The sequence below is a fragment of the Asparagus officinalis genome, chromosome 8 (assembly GCF_001876935.1).
Source record: "Asparagus officinalis chromosome 8, Aspof.V1, whole genome shotgun sequence".
Lineage (NCBI taxonomy): Eukaryota > Viridiplantae > Streptophyta > Magnoliopsida > Asparagales > Asparagaceae > Asparagus > Asparagus officinalis.
This window is the reverse complement of record NC_033801.1, coordinates 28,276,276-28,301,385: the sequence shown is the minus strand read 5'-3', so window position 1 is coordinate 28,301,385 and position 25,110 is coordinate 28,276,276. Positions and strand designations below refer to the sequence as shown.

Below are 25,110 nucleotides of genomic sequence, written 5' to 3'. Positions count from 1 at the left end.
GAGCTTTCTTGACATCAGGAACTTTCATTAGGCTACAATTCCTGAGTTTGTCCGGACATTTAACGATCAAATCGCTGCTAAAGCTCCGGTATACAGGCAAATCGATCACTGTAAGTTCTTAAAACTGTTCTTTTTCTTTTATAGAAGCCACCTCTAAGACAAGGTGACAAATATAAACAAATATATTATTCAACCCTATATTTTTACGGTGGAAATTTTCAGATTTCACTACAACTGCAGCACCTGTTCACCATTAAAAGCTTTGGTATTATCAGCTATCATCCAGAAATTTAGAAAGTTTCGACTGACAACCACGGTGAATAGCACATTTCAGTTATCTTAAAAACCACTCGTCAAAAAAATATGTTCTAAATATATTTCATATAATGCTCATTTGTTAATTGCTACTTCTATCACCAAAATTTTGAACACATCCATTAAAGACCCTTGCAAATATTCAAGCATAAACTGAACTTCTCTAAATAGAGAGGAAGATTGCAGCTGAAATACATTCAGTAGTAAATAGAGAGGGTTCGGTGATGTTGCAAAGATGAGTCCTGCACACCAAAAGACCAGAGCCAGAGGTCCAAATCTATGCTCAGCACCTGTCAAAAGAAGCCTTCAGCACATTAATCACCGAGGTTGGAATATCTGAATGAGAACACAACATTTATGCAACTCCAATGTAAAATCAAATAAATCAAAAGCAAGGAACCATAACGTTCGTTAACATGATACAAATGCATGCCTTGACATAAACTAGTGAGGGGGAGCTTAGGATCCTCAATGATATATATATTTTTTGGTTTAATTGCGAATAAACCTCCTGTACTTATCGCCAAAGGTGGATAGAACCCATGTAGTTCTATTTGTGCGGATAGACCCCTATAGTATTTGCCAAAGTGCAGACAATCAGTTTTCAACTTATTTAAAGAGTCAAAAAAGTTAGCAATTGGGGGTCCATCCTCACAAATAGAACCACATGGAGGTCTATCGGTCTCCTCAAAACCTTTTTACTCTAGCTTTTTGGCTCTTTCTAGAGTAAAAAAGTAAAAATCATTCAGGGGGTCTATCCGCAATTAATGCTATTTTTTCCACAACTTAGACTAGGTGAGATAATGTCGATAATCTTGGACAAGCGAAAAACAGAGTCAGAATATTTGCTTGCTCTCTTGAACCTTGAAGTTGATAAAAATTGCATGCCTTGAAAGAAACTTAAGACTACAATCTCCAGATATTTGAATACAAGTTGATAAAAAAGATTCATACTTAAAAAGGAAAATCCTAAAAATAGATTATACATATGCAAATAATAGCCAAACAGAAAATTATCTGTTAGACAAAAGATAGATTATACATATGCAAAATAATAGCCAAAGAGAAAAGTATCTGCTAGACTATAAAATTATAACCCTCACCATGATATACAATTGTGGCAAGGTCTTTAAACATGGCCATAGAGGAACCTATATTCGAACATATTCAAATCTTACTGACCCTGAGTTTCTAAAGCAGATCTAAAGAAAGACGTCCAGATTCAACCATGAAAGAACCCTCAACCGTGGGGACGTGAAAAATTATAACCTTCAACCGTCACTACAACTTTGGAGTTATAGTGCCTGTGCAGGGTCGATTGACATCATTCTGTCGAACAAACAACAGCTCCATAGTACAACCAAAAAAAAGTATTTTAACCTTGCATACCAGCTATGTTGCACGAGTATGGGTACAATCGAAACGGGTACGAGTATGGTACAAGGCAAATTTGTAAAAGGTACAGAGACACGGCTACATAAATATTTATATATACATATTATATATTGGAATCACTGATTTATATGAGAACAATAGTGAGAATTAAAATTTCCTACAATATTTTTATGTTTTGTTTTTATATGGATTATATAAACTGGAGAAAATGAATACTTTTTAAATTAGACATCCAAACGACCCTTCATAGTTCATAATCATAATTCACCTGACTTATGCACAATAAATTTTAAGAAGTTGATGTGAAGTGCAGGATATATATATCCAAAAATGCATAACATGTTTTAAATTAAAACATGTATTGTATAATTGAGTACATGCTCGAATAAATGTATGCATATATGCAAGGAGTGTCCATGGAGTTTGGGTACGGGTACAGGTATGTGTGCGGTACGCGTACGACTTTTGATTAGAAGTACCCAGGTAACATAGCATACCAATAAAGAGTCTGAAGGAATTGACTGTAGAAACACCTTTGAAACTCTTCACCTGTCCTCCATGATCCCATACGTGTAAACTATGAAGTACGGACACAGACACGACGACACGGACACGGACACGGACACCGCGAACCCCAAAAAAATAGGACACGACGACACGACCAATTTTTTTAATATTACTATTATATATAGATCAATATTAAATTAAATTCCTATTACATTTTCATATTTTTTTTGTTATGTAAAATGGAGATTGTAAATAAGAAACTAAAGGAAAGTGTGTGTTGCAGGAGTGAATTAAGACGTCGGGATGACAATGATCTCTTGGAGAATTGAAGACAATAATGTTAAAGAAGACAAGAAAGAAAAGATGAACATATAGAAAAATAGATCAATTTTTATGTTGTATTATTATGTAACATTGGCTTGTATAATCAATGACAAATGTAAGTTATGTAACTGATTTGAAGATAATACCAAATTTTAATTTTCACTACTTTCATCTTGAGCATATAAAGTAACTGATTTGAAGATAATACCAAATTTTAATTTTCACTACTTTCATCTTGAGCATATAAAAATACAAAAGAATAAAGTTTAAGTTGTAACTAGCTCCATGACTACAAAATACTAAGTTACTAACATTGCAAAAATATAAAAATTACACTCAAAAGCATATCTTAAAATAAAATTTTCAAGTTGAAACATCAAAAAGATTATTTTATGGCTTCAACTCCTTCATCCTCCTCAAACACAACGGTCTCCATCGTCGGCTCGTCAAGAGAAAGGGGAGCAACATCTAACATGTCGGCTCCTTGTAATCAGTCGAAGGCATCTCCACCAATATCACACATTCTTGATTCCCCTTCCATATATTCTTCCAAACTCCGAGAAAGTAAGCGAAGGTTGGTGTGAACATAAACAAGATCTTCCGCCCATGTCGGGGTTAGCTTGTTCCTCTTTAAGGAGTGAATGAAACCATATGTACTCCAATTTCGTTCACAATAAGAAGAGGAACAAGGTTGGCCTAAAGTTTTACGGTCAATGCTTGTAAATTTAGAGTACTTGCACCATAAAGAAACCACCATGACTTTGGATCCATATGTCATCTATCGGAAAGAGAATCCGAATTATTAAAGGTCTCCAAAGACCCCACAAACTTGGCATATTCCAAGTTCACCGTCCGTCGTTCATCGGGGTTAGGATAATATTTTCTTAAGCACTTTGCTCTTTCCGTAGAGATATCAAGATCTTGATTTGGAGCTTGCCGATAGACGTTCTCATTGAACCATGTGGAATGATAGTGATGAGGACATTCAGACGCGTGCTCGAGATTTTGACCGAGTTTATCAGCGCAGGAGGCGCAATATTTCAGCATTATGATTTTGAATTTAGATGTAATAATTAATTTGAATTTGAATTTCGAATTTCGAATATTTAGTTTCTTTTATTTGATGTAATAATTAATTTGAATTTGAATTTCGAATTTCGAATATTTAGTTTCTTTTATTTGGTAGTTAATCAGTGATTGGTTGTATTTGAATTTGAATTTCGAATTTCGAATATTTAGTTTCTTTTATTTGGTAGTTAATCAGTGATTGGTTGTAATTGATTAGGGAGAGATTTGAGGGATTTAGATGATTTTCTAAATCTGTAATTGCTTATTTAAAGACTCTGTAATCATAATATGGGATAATGAGGAATAAAAACGAAAATTATCTTGCTTGATTGTGGTGTGAAACCCTAGCAGTAATCTCGTTTTCTTCCCTGCAGCAATTAAAAGAAAAAGAACATAAAAAGAGATTTGTCTCAGACCGCCGCCGCCGCCTTCACCCGCTCCGCCGGCCGCTTAGCCCATCCTTCGGTCTGCATCTCCATCCTTTTCCTCTGAACGAATGAAGAGGCTCTTGGATCTGATTTAGTTGTTCAGATCCCGTCTCCCACCTTATTTGTTGGTTTAATTTGGGTCAGATCCGAACCAGACCAAGTTGGTTCAGATCTGTTTTGGGGCTCATTCGTATTGTCAGATCTGCTGAAACATCGTGATAGTCCAATCCTGTTGGCCATTGGTGTATGGCTGATCCCGATGCTAAAGACTACGGACTCATGCTTGATCCAGAGACTGGCATCGTTGATTTACAGCTTTCCCCGTGGTTCGATTATCAGACGTTCGAGATTGTGCCCGAATACGTCGAACGCGTGACTCATCAGATTGTCAGTAGTGTGGAAGCCCAGTTAGGCATCAGTTCGTTTCATAGGCGTTTCAATCCAGACGCGCCACTTCATCCCAATTACGTGGCTCTCGGAGAACTTCTTCCCCTCATTTTTGGCATGTACGAGCCACCACCAGAGGAGCCTCCCGTCGAACCAGTTCAACCCGACGAAGGTTTAACTTTCTTTCGCCCAAATATTTTCAGAACTGCTGTTGCATGCATGTTGTTATCAATATTATTATCAATTGTGTTTGTGTTGTATTCAGTTTGATTAGTGAGCAAGCGATTCAATTGCTAAGTATATTTGCTAGTCTAAATATTACAAATTGAACTGTATTAAGAGAACGAATTATTACATTTATTTTTCGGATAATTTACAAAGGGTTTGAACTTAGTACATTGCACTTTTGCTTAAAAGACATCGCAAGCTACATTGTTTTCTTGAACTTCCTGCCTAGATCGATCGCTGATTTGACGAAGCATTGTTGTCATTAATCTTCATACCTGCATCACATTGTTTCGCATCAGATAGTACCTATGTTCGTTAATAACATGAATTAGCCCACAAGGTATTAATTAATTAAAATATTCGCATTAAAGAGTGAAATGTGAAATATTACCTTGGAACTAAAGAGTGTGCCAAGCACTGAAGCGGGGTGTTGCCCTTGTTCCATCGATCCACCAAGATCTTGTGAACCACTTCATAAAAAGGAGATTCCTCGTTATCCCTTTTACCCTCATGCCTATAAATAGCTTGCTTCACCTTCTTAATCATTGTATCCCACATATCATACACCAAATGAAGACATGGTGTATCGGTATCAGTGACCCTTATCATTTCATAGATTGGGCCTGTGAAGTCAAGAATAAAATCTATCTTGTCCCACCACAAATCATCAAGAACTTTCTTTCACAAATTGAGCTTTCCCCACATCATCTTTTCTATACAAGCTCCATCGATCACTAAGGACCATGTCTTGGAGGCCTCTCTTGACGACCTTAAACCTCTTCAACATAATAATCCACGAGGCAAATCTTGTGTCGGCAATCGATAGGAGCTTCATCTTGGAATAATCATCGAACATGGAAAGCCGCATAGAGTGGTTCATGATAAAATTCTTCATAAGCAATGCATCATCGGAGATCTCTGTAATCCAATGTAATTGTGCATAAGCCACGGCATTTGCTTCCGTGTTCTTAACTGCATAAATATTCTTGATAGCAAGATTGAGTGTATGGACTACACAAGGAGTCCAATATATGAGGCCAAGTGCCCTCCACAAACCCTCCCGCGGCCTTGCATGCCGAAACATTATCGGTTATGATTTGGATGATATTTTTCGGTCCTACCTCTATAATGCACTTTTTTAGCTGTGCTTGGATAAAATATTTATTCTTGACTTCTCCCTCGGTATCCACGACATTCAAGAACATTAGCTTAACCTCACATACCGTCATAAAATTGATGATGAGCCTCCTTTGTGCATCCGTCCACCCATCACTACAAATGGAAACCCCCTTCTGTTGTCATGTGCCCCTGATGGGCTCCATCAATCTCTCTACGTAAGCTTTCTCACGTCGTAAGATAGTGGTCCTCATGTAATTGTAACCGAGAGGCTTATAGCCAGAGATTGGATTGCTTACGACATATGCAAAAGCCTTGACATAATATGGATTCTTTGTCAAGTTGAAGGACAATCCTTCGGTGAAAAACATCCTACCAATTAATGCATTCAATTCCTCCATTGCTCCCATGTTGAATGCTTGTTCCACGATATTAGGCTCACTCCTCTTAGATTCACTTGCACGAATCAGCGTGCTTGCACTTGCACCTACACTGATCGTACTTATAGTCGAAGATGTAGGCAAAACTGACATCTTAGACCTAGAAGCCATCAATCTCGCCCCCGCTTGATCCAACGTTCTTTGAAACTCCCTTAGATTTTCGGGTGTTGACTTGAAACACATCTTAATTCTGCTCCCGCTTATCCTTAAAAGGTGATTTTTAACTCTTGAATATGAACCGGTAAACTCTTCTCTGCAATAATTACATCTCCATCTCTAATTTTCTCCTGCCGTTCCCCTTCCCCCCCCCCCTCCAATTTGGTAACATATTTTCAAAGCGGATATTTGTCATCTTGTACTCCACTGCTAAAATAATAATTAAAATCATAATTAACAATAAAGTAAAACAATGACAAGACATAATATGAATAACAAAAAATAAATCCTAGTTCTTATTTTTATGTTATTCTCACATTTTTATACATACTGCTTCCATTTGTAAGGATAATGGCACAACTTTTAAACATTTCAAATGCCAAAAGTTTTAAATATTACAGGTTAAATATAACCAAGTTTATTGACTAGATAAATTAAAATAAAAAATAGTAAAAACAGAAAGAGAGAGAGAAAAGCAACTGAGAGAGGAAGAGATCCAATAAAAGAGAAAAGCAACTGAGAGAGAGGAAGAGATCAGGGGGAGAGAGATCCAGAGGGAGACTGAGAGAGAGAGATTGAGAGATCAGAGAGGGAAGAGATCAGGGGAGACAGAGAGATCCAGAGAGAGACTGAGAGAGAGATCCAGAGAGGCTGAGAGAGAGAGATCGAGAGATCGGAGAGGGAAGAGATCGAGGAAAGAGAGATCCAAAGAGAGACTGAGAGAGAGATCAAGAGATCGGAGAGAGACTAAGAGACAGATCGAGAGATTAGAGACTGAGATCGAGAGATCGAGGGAGAGAGAGAGAGACGAAGAATCGAAGAGAGAGATCGAGAGACTGACCTAACCGACGAGGATGACGATGATGACGATTTGCTGAGAGGACGACGATGACGATCGAGGATGACGAGGCCGAGGGAGAGAGATCGCGGCGTTTTCTTTTCAGTCGGGATCAAGAGAGAGATGAGTCGATCGGGTGAGTGAAAAGTGAAAACTAGGGTTAGGGTTTGGCTTTGGCTTTGGCTTTGGCTTTGGCTTTGGGTTTCGAGTATACAAATTCTGTTTTTTTTTTGCCCTCTCAACCGTGTCGAGAACAAAACAGCGTGTCGAGAGCATGACGGGAGCAAGTAGGCGACGTTGACCGTGTCGGCGGCGTTGACCACGTGTCCGACGCGTGTCGCACGCGTGTCCGCTTCCGCATGCGTCGGAGACGAACTCGGGGCCTTTTTTTCAAGTGTCGGTGCTTCATAGCGTGTAAACAAACTCAAAACACCATGGATGCAACAACTCTGCCTTTATTTCAAACTACAATTGGAATATATATATTATCACCTGTTTATAAACAGATATATAAAGCTATATCATCAAGTGAAGACATAAATATGACAATCTTAGTTTGCAGAAAAGGTGGCATTTCTTGCATCCATGACATAGGCCTTTTAATCCAACATTCTTCTCTAGTTTGTTACTGTTCTAGGCAATTTGAACAGCTTCCCATGAACAAGCTACTAACTACCTTCTTTTGTAAATTAAACCAAGGTGTAAAAGAACTTGATTGCACACTTTGAGAAGGAATTTCTCCTATTTTATAATGATACTAACACCTCTCTTTGAGAATAATAATTATGCATATTTAACTTATCCAACCAGTAACTTCATTGTTCCATTGTACTTGCAAAAGGTAAAGCCGCTCATAAATTTCTTACACCTTGGTTTGGAATTAAATATTTCTTGTGTCATACAATAATTCTTGATCATATCACTAAGAAAAGGATAGGTACCCTGATATTGAAGTACAGATCTCAAATGATGCTTGTTAAGTAATTGATTTTGTGATAATTTGTTAAAAACATAGGCTTGAGATGAAGAAGATAAGTCACAAGAAATATTTGAAAGTTTGAAAGTGGATACCAGATCATAAACTTGTAATCAAATCAGTATACCTGTTTCCCGTGCTTTGTTTCGATAAGCTCCCTCATCTTTTCAACAGCATGAATTGTGCAGGCACGTATCTCAATTTCCTCCTCCGTACCAGAACCTATTTCTTTTTCAGAATCAACAATGTTTTCCAAGGCTGAGCTGTACTTAAGCACACCAAGGTTCCTAAGCACAGCAGGGACTATGTAGTCTGCAAATATTGTTATGGAACTAATGTCATAGAAATTGCCATAACCTTTTCCCTTGAAAGCGCCCCAAAGATCAGCAACAAAAATCTGAGCTCTTTTATATAAGAAAACTTGATGGCCTTTATATAGTGAATGATCTCGGAAGCCTAGTAAGAAATAGTCTGGAGTTAGAAAATCATCCAAAACAAAACAATTCAAATACAAAGGGTTATACTAACAAAGTTTAGTCATTAATAAATTAAAAAAGAAGAGACTGAGTTCACAGCTAAACACTTCGTTGTTTCATTAGGATTATAAAACCCAGCTTAACCATCGGATATGGACATAATTATATATGTGTAGGCAGCGAAAAATGTCCGACCATCATAGAAACACTCTAGAAGATATGTAGGGCCCACCAAGGACAAATGGTCATTCGACATGACCGACGGGCTAATCAAGAATCGTGGTCCCCAATTGACTAAGAATGAGAATCTACAACAGCTCTAAGTCAGGGCAGTGCGAGAATCAACCTCGAAATCCGCATAAAATAGCCGACTTGCGCAAACCAAGCAAGTTGAGATGACCCTACGCATACGTGCGTGGCTGTAGCTTCGCTCCAATAAGCGAGGCTATACCCCCGCACCAATCCGTGAGGCTACACCCTCCTAAGTCAAGGCAGAGCGAGAATCAACCTCGAAATCCGCATAAAATAGCCAACTTGCGCAAACCAAGCAAGTTGAGATGACCCCACGCGTAAGTGCGTGGCTGTAGCTTCGCTCCAATAAGCGAGGCTATACCCCCGCACCAATCCGTGAGGCTACACCCTCCATCCGATGTGGGGGGCTATGCAACCCCCTCGCATGTGCAGGGATAGGGTCCCATTTCAAATGTGTGGGGATAGGGATGAAGACAAGGGGGCAAAGGGCGGCCATGCCAGAACCTATTTCTTTTTCAGAATCAACAATGTTTCCCAAGGCTGACCTGTACTTAAGCACACCAAGGTTCCTAAGCACGGCAGGATCTATGTAGTCTGCAAATATTGTTATGGAACTAATGTCATAACAATATTTGTAACAAAATATATAGGTAGTAGTAGTATAAATAAGTTATAACATGTAAGTAATAATAATAAGTTGTGGGCCTTAATTTGTAAGTGGAAATAAGTTATAGGCTTTACAAAGCCATTTAGCAGTGCAAATGGGTTGTTGAAACTGTTGTGGGCCTTGACCCAAAACCCAAATCAAAATCCAACATTTATCCCAAAACAGAGAACAAAATTCTCATTCTCCTACAATGTGACCTTCAGCAAAAAAAATCTCCGCCACCAGGTTCTCCTAAATTTTGCTGCATCACCACCTCCAGACCCCGTTTGCGAGCATCAAGCCTACTGCCTAGATCTCAGACTTCAATCCTTATTCATACATCAACAAGTTACAAGTTACAAGGTAAACTCTAGTTGAAAACCCTTAGTCAAGACACTAATTTTGTAGTTGCAAATATTTATAAATTTTTTAAAATAAGATTTCTCATTGTTTACTATTCAAAACTCTCGTTGAAATCCTTTAAATTTCTTGTTCTTTTTCATATAAGTGAGGTCTTTAAAACTTTGATTATTTTATTCTTCATAAAAATGACAACTGAAAATATATTGTTTAGTTGTTCAATTAGTTCAGAGTTCAATGGATTAATAGTTAATACCAAGTACTTTGCTTGTTTAATTGTTTTGGATTTAGCAATGATTGCAATGCTATGAGCTTCTAGTTAGATCAAGCAATTTACTTTTGAGAGACTGTGGCAATCCTCATGAATTAGACATATATCTTGAAACTTTGTATCATACTCTAAAGCACTATATGGTTGTCTTCATTTTAAGGTCAGTGATGGGTCTGATAATTTCTAAAGCTTGACATTTATAGTGTTACGTGTCCTGACAATTTTAGGTCTTCTAAAACATTAGAATTTTAATTTGTTGTTATGGGAAAACTGACCACAACTGATGCATTTTTGAAAAAAAAATCCCTTCAACAACCCGTACAAAGTGAAGGTGCTACTCCAAATCCAGAAATTTCAATCAGTGATCATCCTCATAAAGTTCAAAGCTACACATGAAAAATTGATCTTTCTTCTTTAAGGTGTGATCCTGGATTGAGTTTACCGATATAGAAATATCATATCAACAACAAGATGAGACATCAATATTATCTAAGAGCTGGTCCATATCAATGCAAACTAGAAAATTATCCTCCACCGTGTCCACACATCCATTGTCATTTTTGTCATTCTTGGTTTGCATTGTTTCCACAATGGCTTGAATATTCTCCATCTAGTGATGCAGCTTTTTTGCTTACCTTGTTATCTTTTTAGCGAGCTAAAAGGGAGAATTGAATAAAACAAATTTGTCGTTGGAGGATTTAGAGCTTGGGGAAAAAGTTAATGATGAGAAAATTGTGCTTTTCTATGACATATGGGAAAAGAACCTAATTCATTCCATGAAATGGCTGTAAAAGCAAGCAAGAATCTAATGAATGCTTCTCAACATGTTGTGAAATCAATTGAAAACATTCTTCTCAACAACTTGCAATAAATTGGCTACGGCTTCAAGTATCAATTGATGTTTGTCCGATGGCTTACATTTCACACTTGTGCTTTTCGTGGTTATGATAAAAGCTTGGATTCTCTCAATCATGGCAACTTTTTAGAACTTGTAACGTTATTGGCCTCTTACGATGGAAAAGTTTGACATTGATTTAGACAATGCTCTCTGAAATGCCTCTTATACGTCATGACAAATCGAAGAGGAAATCCTTCATCTTTTGTTGCAAAGTTAAAAGAGATATTTGAGAAGCAATAGATGATGCAAAATTGTGCATCATTGTTGATGAATCTCGTGATGAGTCTAAAAAAGAGCAAATGGCAATTGTTTTGAGATTCATGGATAAAGAGGGATTCATACATGAATGTTTCTTTGGTCTAGTTCATGTACGAGACACCACAGCTTTGACTTTGAAGAACAACATTTTTGTGTTCTCTCTGAGCATACATGTCTATTCCTATGTCAATCAGTATTATGTAGCACGGAAACTCCTAGCCTGAAGTCATATTGTGTTGGATAGGTGAACATGTGTAATTGACACTGGCACTTCTTGAACACCTTCAATGTCTATCAATTATACACTATATTTTTAATTTATGACACTTTCTCGGACACTTACTACGTTTCTCATGCTTTGTTTGAGATACTTATACTTTCATTTATACACGGAAAACTGTAACAGAAAAGTCTGTCAACATTATGCATACAAAGTGAGACGCATTAAGCAATCAAACAAAGTCAACAAGCCCACTCTCATTATTTTCTCAGTCATAAAAATAAATGATAGGCTAAAGTTTTAGCACAAAGCTATTAGGGGACACACACTTCCAAATATGGAGACATGGCATGTCAGACCACTATATACTAAATATAATGTACCAGACGTGCTTCATTTGACCTACGCAGAATACATTGCGTGTCAATATATCATGTCATCTTGTGTCTGTGTTCTCGCCTTGTGGTTCATGCCTGTGAAACATATGCATAACTTGAATACTGTATGCTATAACATTATTAGAAATATGTGTTCCAAACTTTTGGATACACAGACATGTTTATGCACCTATGTATATGCACACCTTATATTTACATTTTAATATATAATGTCCTACTTTCAAGGAATGGTCATGTCGCATAATTGCGTTCCTGTCATGTCCAATATCTGTATCCATGCTTCTTACATTAGCATAATAATAATTATAATATCAAGTGATAAAACTAAAGTGCCTTTTCAGGGAGAGAAGGAAGGGGGTCAAATTATCTTAACTGATGCTTCTAGTTTTATAAATCAAACTTAAAAAGTTCAAGACAATTTAACTTCTTTCCCTCCAAGAAGCCAATATATCCCCGAATACAAATAAGACAGACATAAGATTCAAGCCTTTTACACTAGGATGAAAGTCAGCTCAAGCTAGTTAAAGAATAATTAAATATTTAAAAATAAAAACCTTTTTTAAAAGAAAAAAAAAAGCTTTATGCTGTTTAACACTAGATGACAGAGATGGATCAAGAGCCCAGCTATTAACAAATCTATTCGCACAAAAAGACATTCACATGAAAGAACCAACATAAGCAGAGCTACTTAGCTTTTCAAGTGATCATAGCATTGGATGACTTGCAGGTGAAGAAATGAAGCCACCAATAAAAATTAAGGAACTCTCTTAATCTTCAATAAGAAATAAATTCTCTAGTTTCTGGATGGGTCAAGTAAAAAAGCAAGATATCAGTTCGGGCGCTGTAATAGTGATGCTGTTGGAAGAGGGTGTTCAAGATGAGAATAGAATTGGTGCAGGTTGCAGCTGATGCGGGGGTTTTAGATTTTAAAATTTTCTTAAATGTTGCTTCAGGGGATGTAATGGTGATGCTATCAGAAAAGGGCGTCAAGAAGGGGATAGAAATGCCGCAGGTTGCCGCTGATGTTGGGGTTTTTATTTTTTTATTTTTTTATTTTGAGAAGAATGAACTTGTAACCTTATTCTGTTCAGGCCTTGAGAGTTTCATGTCATACTCCTATTAATGTGAACTCTTTCGAAAATGAAATTTAGCCTGGAGGTGAACCGCTTCATCCTAGACTCGTAAAAGAAAACAGTTAACAATAGCAGAAGAGCCAAAGAAAAAGCATGGGATTCAAGCTTCAACATATGAAATTTTCACTATTTTCATGCTGCCTTCTTAATTGTTTATATTCTCATTAAGGTCCTAAAGGCTAAAACACCCCCTTCCCAGCCAAATCACCTGTTGGTACCAGCTTACACCTGCCAGGGGAAAAGTTTGTAGTTTACAAATATGATAAAGAAAATCACAAATGAAATGGTAAAACACGACTTCTATTCATACTTCAACAGAAGCCTAAAAAAGTTGATAATCTAATAGATAGTTATCATGGCTCCATTCCCAGACACCACAGCTTATTGCTGAGCGTGATGCAATAGAACATCCAAGTAATCAACCTGTAACTAGAATAAATCCATTTGATAAAAACTAAAAACAGTTGCATGAGTAATTCCACATTATTTATTGATGATATATTGATAATTTCTCGGTTCATCCATCCTGAGTATATAAAAAATCTAGAATCAATTTAAGTTACCATCCTACAGAGAAAACTCATCCATAGAAATGCATAGAAATGCAATATTATGAAATACATGTGCATAAACATGGCAACCAGACAACTTTTGAATACCAGTGATGTAGATTTTAACTTACATTTTTCCGAAACAATATGTTGAATGTAGAAACCAAAGCAATAGGATAAACTACACTGACAAGTGGACAAAACTCTCTAAGCTTACCTTTGTTTAGAACAATAATATGTTGATCAATATCTTAGATCAGTAATGCATCTACCTTCAACACAACATTTAAATACCATATTCATAATAGAAAACAAGCAATCTCCGCATGGCTTCTCATAAGAAATTGAGGAAATGAATGAAAAGAAACAGTGAAAAATAAAACAAAGCAAAACAAGAAATGGAGATCATAAATACCAGGAAAATGACGCGTGATAAGGGCAACAAGAGATACAGCAGATTTCCCGCAAGCCTTCACAAGGTTAGCTGCCTCTCCACCAAAGCTTCTCTCCAGTTCCAGTCCAACCTGAATTATATAAAGAGAATACAGCAACTAGATCAGAGTTCCTGTTACACTTCATAAAGCATTACCATTGAGAATACAAATAGAACACAGCAACTAGATAAAGGGAATACAGCAACTAGATCAGAATTCCTGCTACACTATATAAAGAGAATACAAATAGAATACAGCAACTAGATCAGAGTTCCTGCTACACTACATAAAGCATTACCATTGAAACATGTATGATCTAGAATAGAATAATAAATACTTGATCTTAGAGGAAAAAAGAGAAAAAATTTAGCCGAGGAAAAATGCCTTCATTGATGAAGGAGTACCTCATGTAGTAAGCGTACTCGTTCCTCCTCCAATGGAAGTGGACGGGGCCATTTCAACAGCTTGCGCAGTTCAGGACCTGAAATTTAAAATATCCTTTCATTTTTTTTAACTTAATGATCCACATTCATCAAATACTACAACAAAACGTTTGCTTATGGAAATGTGTGTGATTATTATATCCTTAAAATACCAAAAACTGGCAACAAAACTCCAACACATTCATTAACCAACTAAAGAGTTCTGGAGTAGGTCAGGTACCAGTATAGTTCTGTAGACGGTCTGCATCAAGAGCAGAGTTATCATTCTGCAGAGCTTCTTTCAGACCCGAAGCCAGATCATCATAATTTAAATCCTTGTCTGTTTGCAGCAACAGATAAGGCATCAAAACCCTAAAGGTACTCTGAACAAAGCACATGAAACAATAACAAGATAACAATATGTTTAATATTAATACAAGTGCAAATAAAGCAGTTAGAAGGAGGCCTTCTAAAAGATGTTGATAGATGAAGAGAAAAATGTAAATCTACTTCTTCTCGATTGTTTGCTACTGTCATTCTGTAAACCTGATAAAGCCCCAGAAATAATTGTTTCCCTTTTGGCAGCAAGCAGATTTAATAATTTTAGTTCGATAAGAATTGTATAACTTGTTAAAGTATAAATTGGACTTTGGATTTTAAGAGGATAAAGTTATCCACCTTGTTCCCACCTTCTGCTGTCTATAGCTCAAGACAACTTAAATCATCAAACCTCTCTGTCTCTAACAATAAATAAAACATGATGCGTCAAATTGCACAAAAATTCACATGCTTTTCAGTAAATCAATGATAAATAGCTGCAACATTAGAGGTCACTCAAGTTTTACCAAAAGATGCAAGAAAATGGCAGTTTACAAATGCAACAAGAACACAATTAATAGGCAGCAACAACAACAAAGGCTTTATCCCCCAAAATCACTTGAGAAGCCATAATAAAAATGATGAGAATGAGATTCTAGAAGAATATTACATATGTGTGGATAAGAGAAAGTAAAGAGAATATACCTGGCCAAAAACAAAAGTTCAGCGCGTCCAACACAAATAGGTACTGGACAGTAAGAGGTCCATTATCAAAGTAGTGAATCCCTTCAAAATCCCATTCAACTTTTGGAATTGAACCTTGAATATTATCCACCACCTTTTCAAGTTCTGAAGTAAACAAAAGTAAGGTGCATTAACTATAAGCCGTAAAAGTTTGAGACAAAATAATTGATTAGCACAACAAATTCATAACCAATAAATGTTATAAAATATAAGGTTGAGATACTTAACACAGTAAATACTAAATAGTAGACATTAGACAAGGTTTTCATAACTGACCTCCTTAAGAAATTTGTTAGACCATGACTTAGAGCAGTACTCGGAGTTATGTTACACAGTAACTTGTTCCAATTTGTAAAAGAGAAGGAGCTATTCATTTTCCATTCCTAAACATGAGATGCATCCAAAAATAGAAAAGCATAATAACATCTCTAGGTGTCAAGGACATTGCAAGAAAATACTTGAGGAGCTTCTTTACAAATGCTCTGTTCAGAATATCATATTATACGAAGCGTTAACTGTGTCTTGAATTCTATGACTGAATACATTGATGATCCACACGAACCATGATAAAGAATTTATTTTATGAAGAAATTTCATGGAGGCCTATGATGTATCCAAAGAGCTTAAGCCATGGGCCTAAGTCCAGACTCCATCAGTGACCTCATTAAGGATGCAGAACATTAGGGATGCAGGACAGGGGAAGATATCCTCCTCAATAACGACCTGTATTTATTATACAATTTTTGTGTAGTTTCTGTTATCTGAGACAAGACAGCCACTTCTTGTGTGAGAACTGGGTTAGTGTAAGAATTTAAGATATTCCACCATTGTACTACTTGTCACAATCAGCAGGTGAAGTACTGCTCCCGCTCCTTCACCCATGCACTTCAATCGAAAGGCCAAACTACATAAATATGCATTTCTTCTACTTATCTTTTCTTTCATATACGATAAAGCTTCATGAATGAGTAATTTGCTTCTTTATTACATACATTTTGTGATTTGCCCAATCAATAAATACTTAATCATAATTCTTTGGTGCAAATATCTACTACAACTATTCTGTACTGTAGGCCTTCTTACCAGGACAGAGCCAAGGAAGGGCATGCAAGAGCGTCTACTTCCCTAAGACTTGCAAAATATGTATGCTTATCTCATAAGTAATTTTTTAATCTGCTCAGCAAAACCCTCATTCCCAAAGTTCCAAGCATCATAACGTATCTCAACTTAGTGGCACTCAAAACAAAGAGAAGCTACAAAGAGGCACCTAAAAAGTACAACCGTCTAATGTCCCTTAATTGAGGACCTTCTTGATCAGTAATTGTGTATTCAAAATCTCATTCTTATCTAATTAGCCATTAGCTTGCCTAGCTACGTTCTTATAAAAAAAATTAAAATCAATTTTGTTACCAAATCAAATTCTAATGTTATTGTCTCGCAACCTTTTCTGATGATTTATCTCTATATCAACAAAAGAAAGTACAATTACCTTAAATACATTTTGTTATTACAGTCATTCTTTGTAACCTATAGATGTGACTTCTATATTCTCCATGGATCCTCAGTGTCTGAGCTTCATGTTTGAAGAAATGGCGAGAGAGTGCAGGAAAACAGCTGAAGAAACAGCCATGCAGACTGGCGGTCGACCGCCGCGGTCGACCGTAAACGTGCACGAAGGCCAGTAGGATTCAGAACTGAAGGCGGTCGACCGCGGCAGTCGACCACAAGGACCCTGTAGCGATTTTACTCTCGGGAAATCAGTACGGTCAACCGCCACGGTCGACCGCAGATGCAGTTTGGGCTGGGTTTTGGTTTTTGACCCAGTTCGTTTCTGAGTTGATATATAACCCTAAACATGTTTAATTAGGGTTAAGCAATGACGATTTTGAGCAGTCTTTGAGAGAGGATTGTTGCATCCAATTGTGGGAGATTTGTGAGAGATCTAGAGCTTTGTTTTAGGGTTTAATCGGTGAGATTTGTAACTCTATTTGTATTCTCTTGATTTCTAATAGTAAAAACTCCCCCCTCCTTGCCTCGTGGATGTAAGCAACTTGCCGAATCACGTAAATCGTTTGTTCTTGCTTTGATTGTGATTTGCTTATTGGTTGTGGTTTATCTCAAGTTATTGTTGTGTCACTCTGAGAAGCTTCCGCCGCGCACAACAATTGGTATCAGAGATAGATCGACAACATGGGAGAAGCAAGCACATCAGGTTCGTCTCTTACGAAGGCGACACAGAGTCTGAGCATCAATAACATGAAGATTGATGTTCCGAAGTTCGATGACAAGATCAATTTCGGATTGTGGAGGTGTCAAGTGATGGACACCTTGGATGCACAGAATTTGGAGGAGACTCTTGAGTTAAAAGAGAAACATGGAGGACAAGGTTTGGAGGAAGATGAACAGCAGAGCTTGTGGTGTTATTAGGTCATGCTTGACGCCGGATCTTATTTATGATGTTATGAACGAGACATCGGCGAAGAAGATGTGTGAAACACTCAATGAGAAGTATCTTACGAAAAGCATTGAGAATCGGCTTCACTTGAAGAAGAGGTTTTACCAGTTCAAGATGAAGAGGGGAGTTTCCATCAGGGAGCATGTCAACAATTTCACTAAGCTACTTTCAGATATAGCCAATATGAACATCATAGTTGAGGATGAAGATAAGGTGATGTTACTTCTGTGTTCGTTGCCCGAGGATGATTATGGTACGTTCGTTCTACATATGATCAATGGAAGAATTACAGTTAGCAATAAGGAGGTGACCTCAGCTTTGGTGAATTATGAGTTGAGAAAGAGTGATGGTGAACCCTCCGAGAAGGCATCGGGAGATGCATTAGCAGTTCAAGGCCGAGATCCAAACTGTCGCCAGTTTAACAGTTCAAAATCAAAGAATATGAGTGCCTATAAGAGTGTTGGTAGAAATCAATGTCGGTATTATAAAGAAGAAGGATATTGAAAGATTGACTGCCCAAAGTGAAAAGAAAAAACCGGAAAAATAAGGGAAAAACTGCACAAGCTTCAGAAGTGAATGTTGTAAAATCTATTGGTGAGCATTCAGATTCAGACTCTTCAGGCTATTCATGCCCTGCATTACCGTCGGTTTGCTATGCGGATTCCACGGAATGGATGATGAATTCGGGAGCTACATATCACATCTGCCCTAAGAGGGAGTGGTTCTCTAGCTTTGAGGAGCAGGAAAGAGAGGATGTCGTGCTTATGAGTAATGACCACGTATGTCCTATTGGTGGTATTGGTTCAGTCTGGATTAGGATGCATGACGGTGTAGTGAGGAAATTGAAGGAAGTGAGGTTCGTGCCGCAGTTAACGAAGAACACTATTTCTCTTGGGACTTTGAAGGTAACAGGATATCGGGTGATCTTAGAGGATGCTACAGTGAAAGTCACGAAAGACTCTATGGTGGTGATGCGAGATGTCAGGGAAAACAACCTATACTACTTGAAGGGTAAGACAGTTACAGGGGGTCTGACAGCTTCTATCACTACAGAGAAGGACACTACCACTTTATGGCACATGAGACTTGGACACACAGGAGATAAGTCCCTACAGTGATTAATGAAACAGGGACTATTGAAAGATGCTAAGACCTGCAAGATAGCTGTGTGAGCATTGCATACTTGGGAAGAAGACTAGAGTAAAGTTTGGCACCGCTGTTCATAACATCCGAGGTACATTGGATTACATTCACACAGATGTTTGGGGTCCTTCCAAGAACACATCTCTTGGTAGGGCCAACTACTTTATCACTTTCATTGATGACTATTCCAGGAAGAATTGGGTATACCCTATGAAGCATAAACATCAGGTCCTGAATATTTTTGTGGAGTGGAAGAAAAAAGTAGAGTTGCAGATAGGTAGAAAGGTGAAGACTCTACGTTCAGATAAAGATGGAGAGTACAAGAGTGATCCATTTCTACAGTTTTATCGGGATCACGATATTAAGAGACACTTCACAGTTCGAAAGACACCGCAACAGAACGGGGTGACTGAGAGATTGAACCGTACATTACTGGAGAATGTGCGATGTATGATGACGCAGAGTGGATTGTCTAGATCCTTTTGGGTCGAGACGTTAGTTTATGCGAGTCATCTCGTGAATAGGTTGTCGTGCACTGCGATAGACGGGAAGACTCCTTTGGAGCGTTGGTTTGGTTCGGTGGCTAGTGACTATAAATCGCTTCGGATATTTGGGTGTCCAGCTTATTACCATGTCAGTGATGGTAAATTAAATCCGAGAGCGAGGAAATCAGTCTTGTGGGATTTAGAGATGGAGTCAAAGGCTTTAAGTTATGGGATCCACAGGACAGGAATATAGTTATTAGCAGAGATGTCATATTTGATGAGACGTACATGATGAGTCAGTAGGTGGAGGGAGACCAGACAGGAGAGATATCACAGCAGGTGAAGAATAATGTGACTCCACCCACTCCAGAAAGCATTGTATCCATTGAGGCTCCTACAGAGGTGACACTGAAAGGAGATGAGATGACAACCGAACAGATAGAGGATATAGTGAATTATGGGACTTAGGAATAGGGTTATGTTTAAGGGTCCATTGCAGCAGATAGACCGAGGAGAGTAATTCGTCGGCCAGCTAGGTATAATGATGTCATGGTCGCATATACATTATCAGTGGAGGTCGTTGATGATATGGTTCCATCCACATTCAGGGAGGCAGAGTCTAGCCCCGATTCGATCAGGTGGAGGGAAGCTATGGAGGAGGAGATGCGGTCTCTTCAGAAGAACGACACTTGGACACTTGCACATCTACCTAAAGGCAAGAGAGCTATAGGTTACAAGTGGGTATATGCGAAAGAGGGATCTTCTATTGGGAACATTCGGTTCAAAGCCATATTGATTGCCATGGGATATGCACAGCTTGAGGGCATTGACTACAACGAAGTATTTTTACCTGTTGTGAAGCATTCGTCGATACGGATTTTATTAACGTTGGTGGCACAATTGGATTTGGATTTGGTCCAAATGGATATAAAGACAGCATTTTTATACGATGATCTAGATAAGAAGATCTACATGACACAACCCTTGGGATTCAAAGCTGCAGGAAAGAAAGACTTAGTTTGTAAGCTGAAGAAATCTCTTTATGGTTTGAAGCAGTCACCAAGACAGTGGTATAAGAGATTCAACGGCTTTATGATTGACCGAGGGTACACAAGGAGCCCATATGACCCATGTATTTATATGCACAAGCTACAGGATGGTGATCACATATATTTGCTTTTATATGTTGACGATATGCTTATTACTTCTAGGAATTTTTCAGCTATTCGAAAGTTGAAAGAGGAGCTATCATCCGAGTTTGAGATGAAGGATCTTGGAGAGGCAAAAAAGATATTAGGTATGAAGATCGAGAGAGACAGGGTGAAAGGGAGTTTGAAGCTTACACAGAAGAGCTACTTGCAGAAGATGTTGAAGAAATTCAGTTTTGATAAAAATGTAAAAGCAGTTAGCACACCATTGGCTCCCCACTTTAAGCTTTTAGCGTTGTCACCTGTTTCATTTGAGGACAGAGATTATATATCGTATGTCTCATATATCAGTACAGTAGGTAGCTTGATGTATGCGATGGTGTGTACGAGACCAGATTTATCACAGACCGTGAGCATGGTATCGAGATATATGCACGACCCCGGGAAGGATCATTAGGAGGCTGTGAAGTGGATTCTACAGTATGTTCGAGGCACCGTGGATGTTGGTTTAGTATTTCAGAAGGATGAGAAGAATGGGCAGGATTGTATTGGATATGTGAATTCAGATTATGCTGGAGATCTTGACAAGTGTCGGTCTACTTCAGGTTATGTTTTTACATTGGTAGGTGCACCTGTATGTTGGCGATACACGCTTCAGTCCACAGTGGCTCTCTCTACTACGGAGACAGAGTATATGATAGTAATTGAAGCTATTAAGGAGGTTTTATGGTTACGTGGATTATTGGAGGACTTGGGGATAGCATAGGAGACCATTCAGATATATTATGATAGCATGTCGGCTATCTATTTGGTGAAGAACCAGGTTTATCATGCGCGTACGAAGCACATCGATGTCAGATTTTACTTTATTCGTGACGTTTTGGATGATAAAGACGTCATATTGGAGAAGGTCCACACGAATGATAACCCTGCAAATATGTTGACCAAAGTTGTTTCAGGAGTGAAATTTGGTCATTGTTTGAAGCTTTTGAACATTCTTCAGTGTTGAGGCCTTTGGAGGCTATTTTGGTGAACTACGTTCGGCTTGATTCCTTGGACAAGAGGATACGTAAGGAGTTTTTCAGATGTAGCCGGTTTGATCTGTTGATTCAGATGGGAGAGATCGCGTTTTAGCTCTAGTTTGTTCCCGGACTTGTTGAGGGACTATTGGATGATTTGGTGTCGGCTCAGTTTTAGTAGAAACAATCACTGAGGTGGAAAATTGAAGAAATGGCGAAAGAGTGCAGGAAAACAGCTGAAGAAACAACCATGCAGACTGGCGGTCGATCGTCACGATCGATCGCAAACATGCACGAAGGTCAGTAGGATTCAGAGCTGAAGGTGGTCGACCGCGGTAGTCGACCGCAAGGACCCTGTAGTGATTTTACTCTCGGGAAATCAGTACGGTCGACCGCACCATGACTGTAATCAATTTCACTCTCGGGTTTGTGGTTCGGTCGACCGCCACGGTCGACCGCGAAACCTGCGCGGTCGACCGCAGATGCAGTTTGGGCTGGGTTTTGGTTTTTAACCCGGTTCGTTTCTGAGTTGATATATAACCCTAAACCCGTTTAATTAGGGTTAAGCAAGGACGATTTTGAGCAGTCTTTGAGAGAGGATTGTTGTATCCAATTATGGAAGATTTGCGAGAGATCTAGAGCTTTGTTTTAGGGTTTAATCGGTGAGATTTGTAACTCTATTTGTATTCTCTTGATTTCTAATAGTAAGAACCCCCCTCCTTGCCCCGTGGACATAGGCAGCTTGCCGAACCACGTAAATCGTTTGTTCTTACTGTGGTTGTGATTTGCTTATTGGTTGTGGTTTATCTCAAGTTATTGTTGTGTCACTCTGAGAAGCTTCCGCTGCGCACAACAATGTTCATAAAACAACATATGGCTTATAAGGCTTTAATATATAGCCTCACTCTCCAACACCTAAGGATAAGCAAATTATTCATTTTTTTTTCTCTCTTTCAAATACTACTAAATCACTTCTCAATTTCATATTTTGAATTTATTTTCTTATTCGAATCTCAGTTAATGTATGAAACGGATCTCCAGTCAATTTATTTCTCTCTAAAATGTGTTATATCAACTCAGATCACCTCCCCAAAAAAGTTATTCTCTTTGAAAAAGGAGGGGAAAAGATGATTTTCAATTCATAAACGTTCGTACAGTACGGAACAGATTACTAATAACCTATACGCAAACACTAATCTTTCATTAACTAACATAATAACAGACAAAGTATAAAAAAAGACGGCATTTTTATAAAACCCTAACCCTAGATTTTAAAAGAGACTGAAACGGGAAAGGAAAAAAATCACCTAAAACATCAACTTTCACGTGAGAGGAACGATTTGCGACCCACGCCGCCGATGATCTCACCTCATCCATCTCCTTCTCCTCAAAATACAAATTTCCACGGAAATAAAATTTCTCTTTTTCTTCCTCCCGATTTTATCGAGATTTTTTTTTCCTTTTTTCTTTTAATTTATCTCTCCTCTCCCCAGGCGCCTCCTTTGATCCGACTGTCTCTCGGTGGGGTTTTAATGACCTCCAATTTTTTTCCCGCTTGGAACACGAGCGCACCAACCGACGAAATTACGATTTTACCCCTACAGACTCCACAAATTTGCAAATTTGCAATTAAATGTGGACCGTTGATCAGTGCTCTTACGGTTTAAGATTTTTGTGATGTCTTCATCGTAATAGATATATCGCATCATTACACTTTTTCGATAAAATTCGTAAGAGCAAGTACAGCAAGCTCCCAGTTGGGAGTCCTAGTCATCATGCTCTCAAGAGCTCTCAAACATTTTAGAATAAAAAATTAACAAATTAAGCCTTGGGAGGCACTCCTTCTTTTATGAAGCTCCAACAAGCTCCTAGTTAGGAGCTCCAACAATATCAAAAAAACCCCTCTTCTATTTTAATATTTTACCCATTACTTTTAATTATATTTAAACCTCTTGTATTTTATTTCTAACCGTTGGATACGGCCGTCGAATCAAATCCACGCCTCTTCATCTCCCGTGTCAAAGTCTCTATTTTGCCGAGGACTTGCCGATCGGAGCTCAGGCCTTGCCGATCGGAGAGGGGACTTGCCGATTGGAGATGGTCTATCAGGTTAGAACCGGTCAAAGTCACTATTTTGATTAATCGAGCATTCTTCATTTTGGAAAAGGTTGGATTTTTTGCTTCTTTTTTTGGGCAGATTTTGATCACTCTGCAATTGTGTTTTTGTGGGGGGTGGTTTTGTAAATCTTGCATAGCTTGGGAGCTCCCAAGCGCTCCACAAATTTGTGGAGCGCTTGGGAGCTCCAGCTCTCAATGTCCACGTCAGCCAAAGGAGATGGCTTGGGAGCTCATTGGGAGCTTGTTGGAGGGCTTGCAAACTCTCCCACTGCCACATAGGCCTTGAGAGGGGGTGCAAGGAGCTTGCTGCCCTTGCTCTAAGAACCGTCAATTGTTGTAATAAATAATTTCATTCTTCTCATCTCCGAAAATCAAAAGCATTTGGATCCTATCCATTACTAAAATATAGCTTAGAGTTTACAATTTCTGATTAGATTGTGTTATATTTAGAATGAATCATAAATTTATTATCCATTAAAAAAATTAATGATTAAATTTAGAATTAGTGATCTTTTTATTATATTTTACCATTGTAGATGATACAAACCCGTTTATAAATATCATGATGCTCATGCATATCTCCTACCTAACATCTGGAAAAATAAAATTCATATATTACTTTATATTTAATGGAAATTCCTAAAATCTAAGGCAATATATTAATGGCTAAATAGAAAAATGGAAATTCCTAAAATCTAAGGCAATATATTAATGGCTAAATAGAAAGTATAATGTTGTGTTGTAAGAAGGTCTTTAAGTAATTAGATGATAGTGAGGGGGTTATCTACAATTTGTTCTTTCTAGAGGATGGGAGTCTAGTTGTCAGGATGAGACATTGAGGATTCTCCAATGGCTCGGGAAATTCGTGACGTATGACGTGGAGGAACCTTCAGGTTTAATTTTTTTTATTTTTCATTTATGACAAAAACCTAGTCTATACTAGGGCCCCAATTTTAGCATGTTGGAGATTGAGTGGAAACTTGAAGGGCTTTTGTGGTGGAAGCAAAGATATGTGCATGTGGTGGGTTATTGGATTTGGGGGGCCACATGCTGCTATGCATATGATGGGTTATCGGATTCAGATCCAAATGTTCAAGCTCTGACAAGTATAAAACCGACTCTGACAAGTATAGGTGCCTCTTTGTTTACACGGAAGTAAGTATGAAGTATGTGAAGTAAATAA

The 25,110-nt window shown here is 38.1% G+C and overlaps 1 protein-coding gene across 2 annotated transcripts; it reads right to left on the bottom strand.

Moving 5' to 3' along the window:
* On the bottom strand, positions 335–23,320 carry LOC109822061 (UPF0553 protein-like). Of its 2 annotated transcripts, none has more exons than XM_020388223.1 (7): positions 23,117–23,320; positions 15,521–15,664; positions 14,739–14,837; positions 14,480–14,556; positions 14,057–14,165; positions 8,306–8,634; positions 335–605 (listed from the first exon to the last, which is right to left on the bottom strand). In XM_020388223.1, the coding sequence occupies exons 1-7, from the start codon at positions 23,184–23,186 to the stop codon at positions 513–515; spliced, it is 921 nt and encodes a 306-aa protein (XP_020243812.1). In that variant the 5' UTR covers positions 23,187–23,320; the 3' UTR covers positions 335–512. The 2 variants fall into 2 exon arrangements, with proteins under 2 accessions (XP_020243812.1, XP_020243813.1); XM_020388224.1 differs by lacking the exon at positions 335–605 and adding an exon at positions 4,690–4,927.

Excerpts from the sequence above, each read along its gene's own strand:
- LOC109822061 (XM_020388223.1), bottom strand. The coding sequence starts at position 23,186 with ATGGATGAGGTGAGATCATCGGCGGCGTGGGTCGCAAATCGTTCCTCT. Across the intron at positions 14,838-15,520 it reads GAACTTTTGTTTTTGGCCAG|ACAAGGATTTAAATTATGAT; the intron begins GTATATTCTCTT and ends TGCTGCAAACAG. Across the intron at positions 14,166-14,479 it reads GAGTACGCTTACTACATGAG|GTTGGACTGGAACTGGAGAG; the intron begins GTACTCCTTCAT and ends TATATAATTCAG.